Here is a 21,310-nt window from a genome sequence, read left to right as displayed (position 1 = left end):
AACGGGAACGAGTCGTTTCGTTTTCTGTGTCCGTCGTGTTTACGTCGTGACGTCATTCGTTGGTACGTTGAAATGACTTTGGGTTCTCGCGAAGGTGTAACGCGGCATCGTGTTCAGTCTCCCAATGCCCGTACTCGCTCAAATATTCTAGAAGGATGCGCGAAGTAGAATGTGAAACGCTATTAGTCGTGTGATTTTAGCTTGCTCGTTAACAAAATTTTCGAACGGAGGAGGTATGACGTATGACCGTCATGCATCAGTCGTCACTTCGCACCGTGAGATGGCTCTCTTGTCGCGCCATCTTTATTTTCGTTTAATCGCCGGCCCGCCGGCGCCAGTTGGAGTCGTCGATCGCTATCGCTATGTATTTTTCGCTAGTCTCAAATCCGAATTGTACGGAGATACGCGGAGTGCCGAATATTGTGTCGCGAACGGTACCATCTCGATACAAGAGTATACGTGACGATGTGGTACGTCAAGATGACCGTACGTGCGTCTTCGTGGAGCGCGGCATCGTGCGACGCCACAAGCTCAGTTAAGCTCAGTCTCCGTGCATGTGCATTCGCTCAAATATTCTAGAACGATATGCGAAGCGGACTGTGAAACGTGAGTAGTCGTGCGATTTTAGTTGGCTTATGTTAGACACGAAACTATGAAATGGAAACGAGTCGTTTCGTTTTCTTTGTCCGTCGTGTTTACGTCGTGACGTCATTCGTTGGTACGTTGAAATGACTTTGGGTTCTCGCGAAGGTGTAACGCGGCATCGTGTTCAGTCTCCCAGTGCCCGTACTCGCTCGAATATTCTAGAAGGATGCGCGAAGTAGAATGTGACACGCGATTAGTCGTCATGTGATTTTAGCTGGCTCATGTTAACGAAATTTTCGAACGGGGGAGGTATGACGTAATGATCGTCATGCATCAGTTGTCACTTCGCACCGCGAGATGGCTCGTCTTGTCTCGCCATCTTTATTTTCGCTTAACCGCTATGGTCGTACTTTTCGCGAGTCTCAAGTCTAAATTGCGCGGAGTTACGCGGAGTGTCGAATATTGTTTCGCGGACGGTACGGTCTCGATACGCGAGTGTACGCGAGTGACGATGTAGTACGTCGAAGTATCCGTGCGTTTTCGTGGAACGCGGCATCGTTCGTTCGTCGCGACGCCGCAAGCCCAACCTCTGTGCGCGCGTATTCGCTTGAATATGCCGCAAGGATGGGCGAAGTAGACTGTGAAAATGACTGTGAAGCAGACGCTCCGTATTTTCCGCATTTTTCAAGTGCAAATTGTTCACAGACACGGTGATGAATATGACTGATACAGTGAACGGTCGTCCCAACACGCATCACACAATTTACAATGTATGAGATGTTGACATCCGATGATGCGTCGTGACGGGTTAACTCTCGCGCGCGTTTCGTGTGCGACTAGTGCGACGTATTATCCGCGAAACGGGAGTGACGAATAAAAGGTGAGTTTTTTTTTTAATTTATTGAATAATTAATTGCATTATTCTTAAGTGCAGTTTTTACAGAGTAAAGTTGCATTTGCGCGTAATGCGATTGATCAATCGGTGAATTAAAAAAAAAAACTCGCTTAAAGTGTCGGGCGTTCGTTAATGTGGATTAATGTGCGATCAAGAACAGCAAAACGAGGATGGCTGAACGAGATGTTCGACGAGGAGACGGCATCCACGATGAGAGCAATTTGGTAAGTACTATTTTATTAATTGACATATTTTTATAATTTGAACTCAATGTTTTATAAATTCCGTAGGTAATATCCGTACAGGGCGTCCCCGTATAAGTGGTCATCTCTTTTTATCTCGTAAACGAACGGAGATAGTCCCAATAAAAATATTAAATTACAATTTGAACTAAACTCTATTGTAAGTATATGAACTTAAAAAAATGATTTATATTAAAGAGCGGAGAGCCATGCATAACTTTTGCATGGTAAAGTGAATATGTTTATGATAAAAATTGTAGCATTTTTTCCAATGAGTAAAATGATGTACGATATGTCAAAATTATTGTACAAATTATACAAATTGTGTCGATTTAAAGTTTCGTGGGTGAGCACTACCTTTTTAATTTTAGTTCTGCAGTGTGATTAACTTCTAACTCCTGCTTTGATGATTGACATGTAACATGTTGACATCTGATTACAAAGCTGAAGTTGGAAATTAGCCATACCACAGGGTTGAAACGAAAAAGGAAATATTCTGTTTAAACTGACATAACTTGTATAATTTGTAAAATAATATATCGTACACTATTGTACTCATAAGAAAGAATGCTACAACTTTTATCATATAGAAATATTCACTTTACCATGTGAAGGTTATGCTTGTCTCATTACATTCTTTAACACAAATAATTCTTTAAGTGACCACTGTGTGCTCACAATAGAATTTAGTTTAGAATTTAGTTTGAATCATATAATTTCATAATTATTTTTATTGGGTCTACTTTTATTAGTTTATGAGATAAAAAGAGGCTACTTATATGGAGACACTCTGTATAATTGAAAACTACATTTCAAAATCCTTTCCAAAGAAAATTTTATTCATTTTTGAGGAATCTAACTCAAGAGAGAGATGGTTAAGTAGACAAAGATACCAGATTAATTGTTCGTTTTTGGACCAATCTTCGTTAAAGCAAACCAATCTGTTAGGTCATTGGCATTGACCAATTGCATTTGTCATTTCACATAACAGACAATGCAATTGGTCCAATGACCTAACAGATTGGTTTACTTTAACAAAGATTGGTAAAAGAAGTCCTTTGTCTAATTCACCTCACTTTTGATCAGGATTGAGGATATAATATATATATAATAAATTTACATTGTGTATATACAATATAAATTGTTTTACATGTCATCTATGATTTAAATAGTAATCAATAGATCATAGATTCAGATTTCATCAGAAATAGTAAAAAGTTTATTTTATTTTTTAATTTTTGATATATATTTTTATTTTATCAATACTAAAGTCATATACATTGGAAATTTTATAACTTTAATTACTTTTTCTATACTGTATTAATCAATTTATAATTTATATTGTTTGAATTGTATAGGTAAAAAAGATTTGTTAAACATAATATCATAAACAATATATAAATAATTTATATAGACATAAACTTAAAATTTATTACACAATTTTGGTTCTGGTTGTAGCACTGAAGAGAACCACAAAATCGTGTTATTACCTACGGATTTTATAGACATTGGCTACGTAGTTCAATATTCAGATTTTATGAACATAGAAGCGTTCCAAAGTAAAGTCACAAGTAATTGTGACCTCTCTCAGGTTTCTCTGAAACTGGTATTACTTTGAACATGACTTGATTTCAAGATCTCTGCAATATCATTAGATGAGCCTAATAAAGTATAATATTTTACATTTTAAATATAGTCTTTATCAATCTGTATTAAAAAATGGCGTTTTATTTTTTGAACGCTTTGAAAGATTATTATAGGGATTGAGTAGTAACTATTATAGTTAATAATTTTTAACTTAACTTAGGTAATTTTAATTTTTAACTTTAACTAGTTATTCTTGAAACACAAACTTTAATTTATCAACTTTTTGACCAAGTTAAAAAATTTATGTAAAAGAAAAAAATTATGAAGAAATAAATATACAATGAAAACAATATTTTATATAGACTTAAAATTTTCAAATAAAATTACAATTACAAATAAAATATTAAAAATAATTTGTTTTAATAATTTATATTATATTTGTTTTGAGTAATCTAACTTTAAAAAATTAGAAATTTTTAATATAATATGTGAATAATGTTTTACAAAATTAACTTTTAATTTAATTTAACATAATAATTTTAATTTAATCTTAACGTAACTTTAATTGAGTTAATTTATTATTTGTGTAACATTTAATATAATCAAATTTTATAAGCCGCTAATTTAATGTAATATATTAATAACTTACTCAACCCTGATTATTATTAAAATTATGTGTGCATGCAGTACTAATCATGCTTTTAGTCAAATTTGATAAATTTAAGTCTTTAATACTATTTTAGTGATTCTTTTTAATCATCATTACTATAAGATTCATCAAAAGAAGTAAATAAATTTATTATACCAAATAAATTGTGTTAAACGACATTTTAATCTTTACGGAATAAGTTAGAATGTTAAAATTAATTTTTATTTACGCGATCGGTCTATCATCATGCGATTTCAGTTACCGAAACGATAATATGGTATGTGTGAAGTTGGCATATTATTTGGTGGAAACTCACTAAACATTGATAATTCTGGGTTTATTTTCAATAGTTCTACAGTTCCAGATAGATAAAACAAATAGTTCTGACATTTAAAGCGAAAAAAACGCATAGGACAAAGTGAGACGTCAGGTTCACGCAGCGTTTCAGTTTGTCCTGCGTCATTTTCCAGATCCAATTCTTGTAGGATTTTAAAACATCTATAATTCTAGAAGAGTTCTAGAAAGAGTTCTAGCGTTTAATATAGTTTATTTAATTAAAAAAAAAATTATTATAAAAATTATATTTATTTTATAATATTACATAATAGAGATCCGTGTACATAGAAATATTTTTCTTCCAATTCTGAACGTATCTAAACGTCTTCCGAAGAGTTCCGGTTGCTTCAATTATTTATTAATTAGAAAAAAATTCTTATCTTCCGCTAAAGTCGTATATTCGCGCATATGGGTTAGACGCTGGTGTATATTCCAGAGTTCTATGTACCAAAAAATATTTTTCCTACAGTTTTCAACATATTAAAGCCCCTTCCGAAGAGTTGCGATCGATTCCGATATTAGTTAATCAACAAAAAATTAATAACTTCCGAAAAAGTCTATTTTCCTCTATATGGGTGAGATGCTGATATTTTTCAAAGAGTTCTGTGTATCAAAAAATATTTTTCCTACAGTTTTCAACATATTAAAGCCCCTTCCGAAGAGTTGCGATCGATTCCGATATTAGTTAATTAACAAAAAATTAATAACTTCCGAAAAAGTTGATTTTTCTCTATATGGGTGAGATGCTGATATTTTTCAAAGAGTTCTGTGTACGAAAAAATATTTTTCCTACAGTTCTCAACATATTGAAGTGCCTTCCGAAGAGTTGCGGTCGATTCCGATATTAGTTAATCAACAAAAAATTAATAACTTCCGAAAAAGTCGATTTTCCTCTACATGGGTGAGATGCTGATATTTTTCAAAGAGTTCTGTGTACGAAAAAATATTTTTCCTACAGTTCTCAACATATTGAAGTGCCTTCCGAAGAGTTGCGGTCGATTCCGATATTAGTTAATCAACAAAAAATTAATAACTTTCGAAAAAGTCCATTTTCCTCTATATGGGTGAGATGCTGATATTTTTCAAAAAGTTCTCTTTACGAAAAAATATTTTTCCTACAGTTCTCAACATATTGAAGTGCCATCCGAAGAGTTGCGGTCGATTTCGATATTAGTTAATCAACAAAAAATTAATAACTTCCGAAAAAGTCGATTTTCCTCTATATGGGTGAGATGCTGATATTTTTCAAAGAGTTCTGTGTACGAAAAAATATTTTTCCTACAGTTCTCAACATATTGAAGTGCCTTCCGAAGAGTTGCGGTCGATTCCAATATTAGTTAATCAACAAAAAATTAATAACTTTCGAAAAAGTCCATTTTCCTCTATATGGGTGAGATGCTGATATTTTTCAAAGAGTTCTGTGTACGAAAAAATATTTTTTCTATAGTTCTCAACATATTGAAGTGCCTTCCGAAGAGTTGCGATCGATTCCGATATTAGTTAATTAACAAAAAATTAATAACTTCCGAAAAAGTTGATTTTTCTTTATATGGGTGAGATGCTGATATTTTTCAAAGAGTTCTGTGTACGAAAAAATATTTTTCCTACAGTTCTCAACATATTGAAGTGCCTTCCGAAGAGCTGCGGTCGATTCCGATATTAGTTAATCAACAAAAAATTAATAACTTCCGAAAAAGTCGATTTTCCTCTATATGGGTGAGATGCTGATATTTTTCAAAGAGTTCTGTGTATCAAAAAATATTTTTCCTACAGTTTTCGACATATTAAAGCCCCTTCCGAAGAGTTGCGATCGATTCCGATATTAGTTAATTAACAAAAAATTAATAACTTCCGAAAAAGTCAATTTTCCTCTATATGGGTGAGATGCTGATATTTTTCAAAGAGTTCTATGTACGAAAAAATATTTTTTCTACAGTTCTCAACATATTGAAGTGCCTTCCGAAGAGCTGCGGTCGATTCCGATATTAGTTAATCAACAAAAAATTAATAACTTTCGAAAAAGTCCATTTTCCTCTATATGGGTGAGATGCTAATATTTTTCAAAGAGTTCTGTGTACGAAAAAATATTTTTCCTACAGTTCTCAACATATTGAAGTGCCTTCCGAAGAGTTGTGGTCGATTCCGATATTAGTTAATCAACAAAAAATTAATAACTTCCGAAAAAGTCGATTTTCCTCTATATGGGTGAGATGCTGATATTTTTCAAAGAGTTCTGTGTATCAAAAAATATTTTTCCTACAGTTTTCGACATATTAAAGCCCCTTCCGAAGAGTTGCGATCGATTCCGATATTAGTTAATTAACAAAAAATTAATAACTTCCGAAAAAGTCAATTTTCCTCTATATGGGTGAGATGCTGATATTTTTCAAAGAGTTCTATGTACGAAAAAATATTTTTTCTACAGTTCTCAACATATTGAAGTGCCTTCCGAAGAGCTGCGGTCGATTCCGATATTAGTTAATCAACAAAAAATTAATAACTTTCGAAAAAGTCCATTTTCCTCTATATGGGTGAGATGCTAATATTTTTCAAAGAGTTCTGTGTACGAAAAAATATTTTTCCTACAGTTCTCAACATATTGAAGTGCCTTCCGAAGAGTTGTGGTCGATTCCGATATTAGTTAATCAACAAAAAATTAATAACTTCCGAAAAAGTCGATTTTCCTCTATATGGGTGAGATGCTGATATTTTTCAAAAAGTTTTGTGTATCAAAAAATATTTTTCCTACAGTTTTCAACATATTAAAGCCCCTTCCGAAGAGTTGCGGTCGATTCCGATATTAGTTAATCAACAAAAAATTAATAACTTGTGAAAAAGCCGATTTTCCGCATATATAGGTGAGATGCTGGTCTTTTTCGAAGAGTTGTGTGTACGAAATAATATTTTCTCTGTAGTTTTGAACGTAACCAAGGTCTTTTCGAAAAATTCTGGTTGATTCAATTATTTAATTATTTAAAAGAAAATAATTTTTCGTGAAAGTCTTATATTCGTATATTTTAAAAATTTCTTAAATATAATAAAAGAAAAATTAAAAAACAAAAATCCCCCAAAAAGATTAAAAAAGGAACCATAATCTCGCCACGTCCACGTTATTGGTCCCGGGTTACGCTAAGTTCGAGAAAAGCCGGTATAACAATACATTTGCCAGTACATATAACAATAAATGCGGTTATATCAGGAAATAAAAATTATTTAACAAATAATTAATAATGTCGCCGAATTCTATGAAACATTGTTAAAAAAGTTCAGACCTACAGGAAAAATATTTTTTTATGCATAGAACTCTAAACAACCGATCAGCGTCTCACTCATATATGCCAATATACGACTTTTGCGGGAGATAACAATTTTTTTCTGATTAATAAATAATTGAATCGACCGGAACTTTTTGGAAGGCGTTTAAATACGTTCAAAACTTGAGGAAAAATATTTTTTTGTACACGGAACTTTATTATGTAATATTATAAAATAAATATTTTGTAATATTTTTTTTTAATTAAATAAACTATGTTAAACGCTAAAACTCTTTCTAAAACTCATCTAGAACTTGAGATCTTTTAAAATCCTACAAGAAATGGATTTGGAAAATTACGCAGGACAAACTGAGACGCTGCGTGAACCTGACGTCTCACTTTGTCCTATGCGTTTTTTTCGCTTTAAAGGCCAGAACTATTTGTTTTATCTATCAGAAACTGTAGAACTATTGAAAATAACTCCAGAACTGTCAATGTTTAGTGAATTTCCACCAAATGATATGCCAGCTTCACACACACGATAATATGGGATTATACGTGAAAGTGGGGTAAAATCAATACAAGATTAATTACAGAGTATTAATTTATTTAATATTATAAATAAATTTATTATATCTTATAAAATATTTATAATAGTACTATAATAAAATTATAATGTATTAAAAAATATTTATTGCGAAAGGTGACAATCTATAATTTTTATGATAATTCCTCGTGTGTAGATACATTTAATAATTTGTATAATAACAGTCGTATATAAAAATAGATATTTATGGTATTATCGTACAAATGCATATTTTTATAAATAATAATTAATCTTGTAAGCTGTTTTACAAGATTGGTATTGTATTGTATTATATTATATTTAATGTATTATAATATTTAGCAATCTCTCATGGAAGAGGTTCAATTATCTGATATTAATTTAATTTAGAGATTAGCTAATGCAAATAAAATTTTTAGAAACTATTAATTAATAATAATAACGTCATTTGCGATTCGTCGCAATTCATTCGCGCTAGCTAATCATCTAAGCCAATTGTTTGGGTACTTTTCGAATAAATGTGCTAAACGATTTCATGGCTGTCAATTAATCATTGCGTGCGGTATTCCGGAGATCGACCAATTTCCGTCGCGAAATCAGCATCATTTCGCGGTGTAATACTTCGCTTTCACAAAGGGCATCTTCGTTACGGTACCCTTGTACGTCTTCCCTCGAACCTCGACCAGTATCCCGCCACCGAATTGCGCCAAATCCGGCGGCATGTATCCCATGGCGATCGGCCGGCCCAAGGTCGGACTTGGTCCACCGGAAGTAACGCTGCCTACACGCTCACCTTCCGGCGTCAATATGGGCGCTCCTTCCCTGGCAGGTGGTCCTTGACCCAGTAAGAGCCCGACGCGTTTCTTCGTCGGGCCCGTCTTGATCTGCGAAAGTATTCGCTCCGCGCCTGGAAAGTTCGCTTCGGCTCTTCGTCGTTTCGCTATCGAGAAAGACAAAAAAAGATTAATATTTTTTTAAATTCTGCAATAATTGCATTTTGCCGAAGGTAGAGAAAATTGAATGCGGGTGATAAAGCTATATAGAGGGGTTTAAAAAAGTAATTATCGCATTCGAGGGTTCATTAATGATCTTTGCGAGACCGTACCGACTAGCCATGTAAGGGCAGCTTCGATTGGCGTGGTGTCTTCATTGATATCGTGACCGTATAGACAGAGTCCAGCCTCTAATCTGTGAAAATTTACGGAAAATACCTTAATAGAGTTTCTCTTTTATCATTATTCTTACGTTACTTGCTATTTATTTAAATCTTTTTAAACCCTCACACACATTATCTTGATTATGCTCGAAGAGTATTATTTTAAGGCAAGCTATCTGTTTGTTTACTGATCTACCTTAGGCTGTCTCTGGCTCCTAAACCGGCCAGCTTCACGTCAGGAATCTCCAAGATCCTTTCGACTAGATTAATCGCGTCATTCGCAGGTACAGAGATCTCAAAACCGTCCTCTCCGGTGTATCCACATCGCGAAATTCTAATATTACTTCCTGACACCTCGGTCTCGACACTGTTCATGAACTTTAGAGTCTGAAGATCTATTTTTACTAATGATTGGAGGACCGTTGCCGCTGTAGGCCCTTGAAGAGCTATGAGACCTTGCTCCAGAGGATCCAAGAAGTCGACATGCACGTTTTTACCAATCCTCTTGAAATCATCCTAAAAATAAAGATTGTTTATTATTGATCTTGATTGCGTTAAAATGAGGAGCATGCACTGAGAGGAAGAAAATTATTATTAAACTTTAATAAATATTTGTTTGAATAATTGCAATGAAATATTTATTTACGGTACATAAATATTTACTGAATAAAGAAAATGATTCTTAAATTAAATTAATGGTTCGTGCACTAAATAAATATTTTATTGCAACTATTGAAACAAATATTTATTAAAATTTAGTAATTTTTTTCTTTTAATATGCTAATTTTTACCTGACGCTCCAAGAGAAGTTGACTATCTTCGTCCCTCCTCCCCGCGTTAGATACCACGAAGTATTTATCCTCATCGTCTTTAGTAATGATGAGATCGTCCAAAATTCCACCCTTATCATTGGTGAAGACTGTCAGAGTCGCGGCACCCTTGCTTAGATTCTTGAGATCACACGTGGTTAGCGATTCCAAATACTCTCCGGCGTCCTTACCGAAAACGCGCGTTTGCAGCATGTGACCGACGTCGAAGAGCGATGCCAGTGATCTGGTGTGTAGATGAGACACGGCGATCGCCTCTCGATACTGCACCGGCAGTAGCCATCCCGCAAAGTTAATGACCTTGCCTAAATATTTATAGAATCGCTGTGATACGAGATAAATGATTTTCCTCATTGTTACATATTTTCATAAAAATTAAAAACACATTCCTCCCTTGTATTAGCTATCTTATTTATTTATTTGCGATCAAAGTTCTGCAATATAGTTTCCCAGTCGACACAATTTGTAACTACTATGTAATTGTGAATAATACTTTATATAATAAATATTTTGTAATATTTATAATTACTTGTATCTATTGCTTTCTTTTATATAATATAAATGTGCAAATGCTACATATTATTTATATAACAAGTATTTGATGCTTCAATACATAGAATTTAAGCATTGGAACTAGATAGTTGTTGTACAAAAAAATATAATTATAATAAGGTAATATAAATGTACCATCATAATTAGTTTTGAAAAAGAGCGAAATTTTAATATAATTACAACATTGCTACTACTTTCACGTTATATAAAATGTGAAACTTATAGCTATTATCTAGTGAACACATAACTGTGTCACCTGGGCTGGCATAGATTTAAAGATACTGTTTAATTGAATGGTAACGACTCATTTGGGTTTGGAACTTGCCTTGTTCTTTTATATGAAGATCGTAAAGACAGGTCTTGCGGGCTTCACTGGCAGTCGACGTTGATGACAACCGACAAGTCGTTTCGATGGTTGCGCGAGGTATCGCGGAATCGATCAAACAATTTGAACGCGACGTCGAACCACCGCCAAGTCTCTCCTTGACCCTCGACACCCTGGCGACGCTGCAGGTGTCACGCACGCCTCCCAGAGCCGGTCTTTCACTCAGACATTTCTCGAGATTGTCACAGATGACGAATCTACCGCGAGCGACGAAACGAAGCATGATGCTTCTTTCTTAATGCGTTATCGCTCACTAACTTGAATAACTCCGCGTAGCTCAATGGCTACGCCAAGCTGCTCTGTGTGGGGCTGTGATGACCCCGCGTGATATTTGCTACCAGACTCGGATGCAGGCTAATCTATAATGTACTCTTCGCTTCTTGTTTGTTACTTTGTGTCTTATCTAAATTGGCGAAATAACAAAAATTGAACATCGAACGAGAAACACGTGACAAGAAACAGAATTGTCAATAAAATAGTGTGCAAAGAGGCAAAATGCAAAAAAGAAAAAAAAAGAAGCAAAGAGAGCATCATAGGTTAATCTTTAAAATTTGAAAATTCAGAAAAAATAAAAAGGAAGTGTTATTTCTCTCTCGAAGTTTAATTACCTTTATATCAATTATTAAATACATTTTTTAGTTTTAAATTGCGTGTCGATATAGTTGTTGGATTTAAAACATAATCGTAAACTAAAACTGGAAATTATATTTTTAATTCGAACGTCAAATTTAACTATAAGTATCTTAAGAAAATACTATAAAGAGTTTTGCAAACAATATCGCACTAACCAGAATTAAACGTTCAGGTTTGATAAGCTAGAAGACGATTTTACAGGCACGCAATATATTATGAATATTATGAATAATCTTTTCGTAAATTGAATTAAGTCGTTCACGAATTCGTTATAAAAAGTTTTAAAAAAACGTTGTTAATTATATATCCTTCACTGCTTTATATGATTTTATGTAAAGTTAATTCATCTTTTTATTTTGCAAAATGGACGTTTTATAATGACAAATAAGAGATTTAGCACGTGTATTATCTCGGAAAACGTATTACGTAAAATTGACAACGTAAGCCGTCCCTGCAAATTATGTTTAACGACGTGATATCGTTACATGTTATAACACTTCTGTTTACTCCTTCTGTTATCAGTAAGCAGTTATTTTTATCTTTATACGTAAGAGGGGTCATGGTACGTAAAATTACGTGATAAAGAAGCTATTATCGAATTATGGGTGTATGGGAAACTAGTTGAACTAGCAGTCACGAGACTTGGAATGCTTATTAAATTTTTATTGTACCACGTAATAATAATAATAATATTAATAATAATAATAATCATGATCATCATCGCAATAATAAATTGTGATAATAATGACAATAATAAATGGTAGTAATAATAATAATAATCATTTATCATCGTAATAATAATAGTTCCGTAATAATAATAATAATAATGATACTTCATCATCGTCGATAATAATCCAATGACAAATGTCAATATTTATATAGTAGCGTGTCGAACGGAGAAACGACCTTAAAAAACGAAGATAGTATCAATGTTCGTTCGTACATTTTGTTTTTTTAGCTTCCGCCGTTTTTTATCTTCTCGCTCGCTCTCTTTAGGATCTCTTCTACCTCTCGCTCTCGCACCTTCCACACGCGCATTCTCACTTCGCTTCCTCTTTTATTTAATCTTTTTTTTTCGCTTTTAATCTCCCCTTTTCTCTCACACACACGCACACTTTCTCCCTCTGTCTCGTGTCTTACACAATTGATGCAAAATGTCCCTACACAGTCCGACGAATGTGTGTGTGTGTACGTTTTCCCGTTTTATTCTCTTTAAATCAATCCTCACGATCGCATTTTGCTCGACGCTTTCCTCATTTTTTTTCCACCATTCCTCCTCGAAATTAGCTAGATTTCTTTTTTTTTCTTTTTAAAATCCTTGCACGTGTTGACACATTCACTCACACTGGTAAATTGGTTTGGTGGTGGAGGGAACCGGGGGGAGGAGGTGGAAAGGACCAGGATTGGTTGTGAGGGGGGTGGTTCCGGTGGCGGTGGACTGGGGAGGGTGGAAAAACGGGATATATCCGCGGGATTTGTACCGCAAGTAAGGATGCTGTAATCAGGCAGAGGGTTGCAAGGGGGAAGGGAAAATGGGAAATTGCAATACTGATGAACGAATATGTTGCGGTGAAAAAAATAAGGCGTCAACGGCGTCCCGGGTCCGTCGATCGATCACAATTTCAATCTTCCCCTTCGATCGCTCTGCGATGTTCAATTGAGCGATCGTTCGCGAGAAACTGATTCTCGATCGAGGGACGCAGCCGCCGTGAGCGTCGGGAAATGTAATAACGATCTACGATCGCGAGGTAAGAAACTGAAACTGTGATAGTGCGATCTCTGTGCGCTACTGAAAAAAGTATATAACTATGTTGCCTCGTGTTTCTACGCGATTTTTGTTTCCGCTGTTCCGACTTGATTTCTTTTGTTCTTTTGTTTTTTAAAATTTAACCTGCTTTAATTTTGCTGTTTTTGTTTTGACCTGTAACTATTGCTGTCCGAGCTACTGTTTTTTTTTTTTGCCTCCTGCCGCCTCTCCTCCTCACCGTTCGGGTCCCCCGAGCGCGTCGATCTGCCGGCAAAGAATTTTCCCAAATCTGGGCCCGTCCTCTAACTGGGATCGGACCCGAGGCACTCGTTCTGGTTGTCCGAAAGTCGCTCGATCGCGCAACGTTCCGGCAGAATCGTCGCGCTGGAGGACGCGTTCGCACGTTGCGTGTGTTGGTTCATGTATGTACGTACATACGAACATACATACATACATACATATATGTATATTTTTATATATAGATATATATTCGGCTATTTTTTTTTTCTTTTGGTCCTGGTACAAAGGAAACGAGAATCACTCTCTTTTTGTTTTGTCTCTCGGAAGAAAAATTTCGCGATCTCGAAAAATCGAAAGAAGTCGCCCGTTTCGTGTGAATTTTGAAATACTTCGAAAAATTACGATCTCAAAAAAACTTTTTGCTCCTGCGTTTCGTTCGGCCGTGACTTGATTTTTCTATTAACTTTTTCATTGGAGGGGAGGGGGACTCTGTTTTGTTGCCTGTCGACATGCAATGTGCAATCACCATCGAGAAATTCTCTCTCGCTCTTTCTCTCTCTCTCTCATACACACGCTCTCTCTCTCATTCTTTCATGCTGTTTCGCGCGCGCTCTCTCTCTCTTTCTCTTACTTACGTTCCCTATATGTATACCTCGAGTTCGATAATTTCGTCTAAAATTCCATTTTCGCCTTAACTATACACAATAATCATAATATATAATAATAATAATAATAATCACGATTCGAATACATCATCGATCATTTTTCCGAATATAGATACAATAATTTCTTATTTTTCATCGTTTTCCTATCGCCTTGCTCTCTCGCGCGTTCTCTTTCACACACACACTTCCTCACTTTCTCTCTCTCTCTCTCTCTCTCTCTCTTGCAATTACATCTTGCAATAATAATCGTTTAGGTCGTCGTATATCTATACATATACATATACATATATATATATATAATTTATAAAATGAAAATAGGTACAATTTTGGACGCTTTTCTTCGTCGAAAAAACGCTCCGAAAATTTTATTTTCGCTTAATAATGCCCATCGGTTGCGATTCTAGTCCACTTGGTAGTAAAATTTTGTTTATTCTCCTATCTCTCACATACATTTATATCCCATTTGCTCACACTTAATCTTTCTCTCTCTTCTCATATATATATCTTTCGCTCTCTCATTCTCGCGTTTCGCTCACACGCTCGCCGATGCATTCTTCCGTTCGCTCAGCACACCTCGCTCGCAATGCTTCACTCGCAGGCAAACCCTTGCTCTCTCATTCACAAAATTGCAGCGATAGTCGCCCTCGCGATATATATCTGCCTTTCCGCCGCTAATTTCTAAAAAAGACCTTAAATTTAGGCTGGCCGATCGCGTGCTTCCGGAATCGACGAGCTTCCGTTTGCGCTTACGAAGGAACGAATTTCACGATCGGGAGAATATACTTTTCGCATACGATTACCGCATATTTACAATTTAACTGCGGGACTCGAATTCCACCATTCGTCTCTCCCGACACAACGATCCGAGCCGTTAATTACGAATATCGTAGTCGCGTGAAAGGTCGTCCAGCCGGAAGTCGTGAGGCACGAAGAATTTATTCTCGCTTATAAACTTCTTTTCCTTTCGCCTATCTTCGATCTACACGCCCGCGAATCGGCCTCGCGATCTTGTCGAAATGATCTCCGGTAGTTCGAGTCTCTTTATCGAACGAAAATTCCTGAATTGCCTTGCCGTATAAACGTGATTTCTCTCGTCGCCGCTTTAAAAGGACGCTTTACCTCAAGGATCAATTTTATTTCATCAGTTTGGAATTTCATGAAAGAGAATTTGGAATTTTGCGAGAAAATTTTTTGCGCGAAGATCACTTTCACCAAGCGCCAAGCCGACCCGCTCCGCAGACATTAACATCTAACAAACTCTTAATCCTCGATCGTAAGCCTAAAGGATGTTTCAAGGATCGGATCTTTTCCCATCCTCGATCTCGCGTTGATTACCTCTTTATTTTTTCTCGCGATCATCGATCGTGCAGTGTTCAATGGCGTCTATGCGCGTACGCGTTGTCGCGGCGCGCATAGACGCGTGCGTTTCATTGGATTTATCACTTACAATCTAATTACACATCGAAAGTAATGTCGCAATAATGCTCCAACGTGGAGTCCGTCGTATTTTGATATGTTCGAGAGAATCGCGATATTTCGTCGAGGCCTCTCCTCTCGTCGTGCATCCGAACTTTCAAATTTCAGAGAAACTCTTTGAAAAAATACTCGCAGTCGAGACGACTGGTTTTTTTGTCGAAAGTGTTATTATTATTTTTTATTTCTTTTTGGATCGTTAGAAAGGGCCTCGACGAAGTGCCGTCGTATATATATATTTTTTTTCTGACAAATTTTGCGCCGCGTAAATCAAGCACATCTTTCGAGCGTCCTAAATATGGAGCATGATGATTGATCGACAAGAATTATTGAGCATGTTTCTCGGCTAAAGAGAATAGTAGCGGCGGCGGGCGAACTTGATCCGGGAGGAACAAAATTCGGAATTTGGTATCTCACATTCCGAACGGACGTAAGAATAATTGCCGCACGAACTCGCAGAGTGGAGTCGGCGCCCGAGAATTTTTCGCTCGCAATCCCGTTCACCCGCTGTCGCTACATCTGGAAAGGTTAATTGACGGTCGATCGATCGACCAAAAAGATTGATTCCAGCACATATTAGCTATCGATACACGCTAGTTTTGAATTCTCATCGAACACTGCCCACGTACGCGAGACGGAATCGGGTCGTCGCGTACGTGGTAGGGAAAAGACTAGATTTCTCTTTTTTTTTTTAATCCGAATTTCGAATTTTCCTTCCACGCGTGTCCGGAGCTTCCTTTCATCGCATAGAAGCACCCTCTCGTTTCATCGACGTATTTATCATTATCATCATCAACAACAACAAAAAGAACGTTCCTAGAGATACGCATCCGTTTTTGCAAATGCGTTTTCGTGCAAAAAGGCTCTCGCGATTTCACAATTTGGATCTCGCTCTTCCACCGTTAGTCGCAATCATCGACCATTCTCGTCCTCATCTCGTAAAGATATTAATCTTCACATCGTAATCATCAATTAGTCATCCTACACAATGCGGAACTTGCTCGTAACCGAAAGAGATTGGTATGAATATAATTGCATGACATGCTTTCCTCTTTTCTCTCTCTCTCTCTCTCTTTCTCCTTCTTACTACATAGTATTTGCTTTTTAGTTTCCGTACTTCTTTTTCGCGCGTCAATTATTTCCGAAATTCGAAATTGTATTATATGTACGTAGCTCGCGACGTGCATTGGTGCTTTGAGGATCCCATAGCTTCTCTAATTGCAACCAGAACGCGACCGGAAGGACTGGCGAGGGAAAGAAGAATCTTTTCTCTCGCTTCGACAGCCTTCGTCGGGACTTCTGGTTCCTTTAGCTCGTAATCGCACCTTTTGGACACTAAATCCTCCATCGAAACATCTCAAATCGCGCACACCGCTCCCCGTCTCGATCGGTTAACTCCGCGTTTGCTGCTGCCGCACATTAATTTGGCAATGAAAAATCTTCGAATGATCGAGATGTAACAATTGTTACTCTCGATTAATTTCGAGAACGATCCTTTTGTGTTACTATACGAAATTACAAACAAATCTTTTTTTTTCTGTGACAAATCTGTAACAAATCTTTCGAGAGATTCTAATTTCGAATTAATCTTATTTTTTGTAATAATTAACGAGTGATCAATGAAAGTAATTAGTGCGACAGTACTAAATGAACGAAGGGCGCTCGAGACGGAGAGGGCAATAGTTATCTCGCCGATCGACAATAAGGGACACATTAAGAGTCGATAGCGATAACTAATAATAGTGGTAATAGTACTAATAGCATTAACTGATAATAACTAATAGCATTAACTAATAACGAATATCGCCGGGTGTACGAGCGCGCCGTTCGTCGAGATCAATATATATTACATTAATTTCACTTTGGATCACATACACGTTTTTGTATACTTAGAAATAATTCCGAAGTATCGAATTTGCTTGAACGCGCATATCCGAAATTCTCCGATACGTCGAATGATCAAACGGGGGAATGGATTCGTAAGAGCCACATTCCTCCCCCATTGCGAGTTAAGCGTTCGTACGCCCGGCATTTCATCGACAAGGTATAATAGTAGGTAACGATAAAATTTAATAAATGCACGTGTCCTAAACTCCATGTGACAATCGTCAGCGTATTTTAAAGATTCGACACATCATCTTGCCTCTCTCTCAAAAGGCAAAAGAAGCCGTCGTCGATCGCGAGGAACCACATGTACGAAAAGTCGAATTACAAAACAAAAAAAAAAGGATGTGAAGAAGGGAAACTAATCACGGTCGAATTGACACAAAGAGAACTAGACATGTATCACATCGATTTACCTAATGTACCATACGCGAACGAAGACAGAACAGTTTACAACACGGACTCTAATACATACAATGCTGATAATAATATAATTATAATTATAATAATAATAATTAATATTGTTATAATAATAACATATAATATATAACATAATATAATAATAATAATAGCGATGTACTAACACATTTCCTAGCGACAGCGGTAGCAGTAGGTGTAATAATAGGAGTGATGGTAGTGTTGGCACTAAACTATCATGTAATAGTTGTGGCAGGCCCTGAGCCCGCGTGAGTGTATGCGTCTAAGGCATCAGAAGAGAAAAAAAAAAAGGAAGTTCGTAACAAAAATAAGAACGGAGTTATCGGACTTAAATTTAACACGACCTACGTGTCTCGGCGGACTGCAATTAATTTTCATAAATCGAGGACTCAATCTACGCGAATATAGTAACTAAAGAACCGTAGTTTGTATACCATTGCGTGTATGTGTGCGTGCACGTGTACAAGTTGACCTACTTTACTTCAGGATGAGTGCAGCACGAGAGTGGAAGGGGGGGAGGGAGGTCGCGTTAACTAACGTAACGGCTACGCTTAACAAATTAATTAATAATAGGCAGTAACTAACCGTAAAAAAATCTCTAGCTTGCTTCATCGTTTTTAAACCAATTCTGACTAGCAAACGTAACTCGACGAGCTCGCTCGCCGAACGCCGCGTTTTCCGCCACGCTCGCTTTTCCTTCTTCCCTCCCCCCCCCCCCCCGAGTCTTCTCCTTACCGATTAATTTTTCTCATTTAAATAGGAACTCTCTCATAGCGAGACCGAAAGTAAATCGTCACGTGGAGACTAAAAGCGTGGCCTTCAATAGTAATCTCGCGGTTCGGCGAACGAAAACGTTGCGAAGAGACGATTGAGGAGTACGTATTGCGGGACATGGAAGAAACATAAAAATTCAATCATCGCGACTCGCCGATTCGAACGAGCTTGATTTTCTCCGCGAGGACGCGACGTGTTGAACACACGCGTGTAAAATGAGATCGAGATTAGTCCCCGTACTCTTCGCCTTCTAAACGAGGAAAGTGCACTGGTATACGTAAAAAAGGGGGAGGGGGGTACAAGGAGGAACGTTAAAAAAATTTTTTTAATAAACTTTTACGCGGCGTACGCGATACACATGCGCGATACGTAAGTAAAAAAAAAGGAAAAAAGATCAAGAAAGCGAGAGTCGAATTCGATGTCCCTAGATTAAAGAAAAACGAAGAAAAAAAACAGAAATACGTATAAATCTCAATTAACGACAATTTGCCTCCGTCATATCTCCGTCTTTCTCAGTCGTGCGATAATCCACGCGCATAACTAAAAAGAAAAATTAACAAACATAATGAAAAACCAATCTCGCGCGATCGTTAACAACAATAAAATTTCGTTGCCTAATTGTCTAATAATAATTATTATTATTACACCAATAATAGTAATAATAAAATAAAGGAAGAGAGAAGGATTTAAATCCGCGGTATCGTTTTCCGTTTTCTACTTTTGTACCTAGATATTTATTTGCTAAGTAACGTATAGTACTTAAAAAAAATCAGTGTAAGTTTTGCATGTACGCGTGTTTCGTGTGCACGTGTAGAATTAAAAAGAAAAGGAGCCGCGTGAAGAAGGAAAAGAAAAAAAAGGGAGAATCTCGAAACGTGGCTTCTCTTCCCTTACTACCGCTTCTCGTCGATTCACTTAAGAATTATTATTTTGTAACATTATTATGGCTTCGACGATCCAAACTTCAAACCGAGGCATTGCTTCCTGGATTTTTTTCTCTCTTTCTCCCCTCCCTTTCGTTTCTCTATAAAATACGCCTCCAATTGCCCTCTGGCAATCTCATAATAATAATGATAATAATTAATAACTAATAGTAATCATAATAATCGTAGGTATAACCGCGGTATCGAAAGGCTGGGGCTTGCTTGACGGGCTCTCGACGTTTTCGATTTTACTTTCTTCTTTTTTTAATAATATTTTCATTTCATCTGCTTCTAAACTTTTCGCGTATTATTCGCCGATCGAGGATCGATTCTCTTCGAGCGGATCGAAGCGTACGTGCGAGACCCCGTTTGGCAGCCTCGCCGGGAAAGCGTGAGGGTGGGTATTTTTATATGCAAAAGGAAAAACTCGACGGAACAACAACAATCGAAGCTTCATGAAAGATCCATTCGCACCGTACATTCATCTTTTTTAGCTTTTTGAAAGTTTGTCGTTTTTGCTTATACAAGGATCGGCCCGGATCCTGGCCGGCGGTTTGACACAACGAAAAGAGGCTACGTTTTGTCAGCAACGCGGATATTTCCTCGTGCACGGTCCCGCCACCCTGCCGATTCCACAGATTGCGTCTCCAGCACCATATTTCGTTTTCTTTTACCCTCCTTTTTTTTCTATTTTGAGATTCGTCGATTCTTCTTCTGTTTTCTCTCTTTATCTTTTCCCTACACGCCAAATGAAATATGCGCTCGCGCAATCCTATGGAAAGTTTTTCCCTCTCGAGCCTCCTCCTTCCGTATTTCTCCTCTCTCTCTCTCTCTCTCTTTCTCTTTCCGCCTCCTCCTTTCTTTCTCCTCGCATTAAATAAGTACCGATTTCGCCTGTCCGAGCTGACACCCGTCTCGGCTTTGTACCCTCTTTTGACTAGAATTGAATTTCGAACGGAGGATCGCTCCCTCTCTGTCGTGATCATCTTCTCGGAGGCTCGAGATCGTTTTTCTCCCCCCTTTCTTTCTTTCTTTCCCTCTTTATTTTTCTGTCGAACGGTGCTGGCCGGCGGGACCGGAAGTGCGTCGGTGTGTTTGCCCAAAAGGGGACTTCGACCAAACTCAATCGATACCATTAAACCTGCACGCGCATCCTCGTCGCGCTCTTCGGCGCGAGAAGATCGTGCAGGATGGTCTGCACGTTTATAAAGTGTCGCCTATGTCGCAACGAGGCTGCGCGTAAAAAAATTAACGATAACTTGCGCTGTATTACTCACGTAACTAACTGTACGTAAAAGTCTGAATTCTGAAACTTAACGTTCGCTTTTCTCGGAGTCGAGGTCAAGTCGCGCTCCGTTCCATTGAGCGAGAGAGATGCACCGTCGGAATAGCATAAAAATTTGATTGCTTTTTTTTTTTTAAGGAATCTTCTAAAAATTTCCAGAACACTTTTTTTCATAAAATAAATTAGTGATCTCTCTGTAAGCCAACTCCACGATT

General features: G+C 36.9%; 1 protein-coding gene across 1 annotated transcript; it reads right to left on the bottom strand.

Moving 5' to 3' along the window:
• Positions 1-8,318: 8,318 nt before the first annotated feature.
• Positions 8,319-11,292, bottom strand: LOC105194234 (aminomethyltransferase, mitochondrial). Its single transcript, XM_011159066.3, has 5 exons — positions 10,974-11,292; positions 10,061-10,401; positions 9,466-9,785; positions 9,219-9,301; positions 8,319-9,053 (listed from the first exon to the last, which is right to left on the bottom strand). Exons 1-5 carry the CDS (start codon positions 11,254-11,256, stop codon positions 8,716-8,718), a joined length of 1,365 nt encoding a protein of 454 aa, XP_011157368.1. The 5' UTR covers positions 11,257-11,292; the 3' UTR covers positions 8,319-8,715.
• Between the last annotated feature and the right edge of the window lie 10,018 nt (positions 11,293-21,310).

The sequence above is a fragment of the Solenopsis invicta genome, chromosome 6 (assembly GCF_016802725.1).
Source record: "Solenopsis invicta isolate M01_SB chromosome 6, UNIL_Sinv_3.0, whole genome shotgun sequence".
Lineage (NCBI taxonomy): Eukaryota > Metazoa > Arthropoda > Insecta > Hymenoptera > Formicidae > Solenopsis > Solenopsis invicta.
The sequence above is the reverse complement of the archived record's forward strand: the minus strand, read 5'-3'. Positions and strand labels throughout refer to the sequence as shown.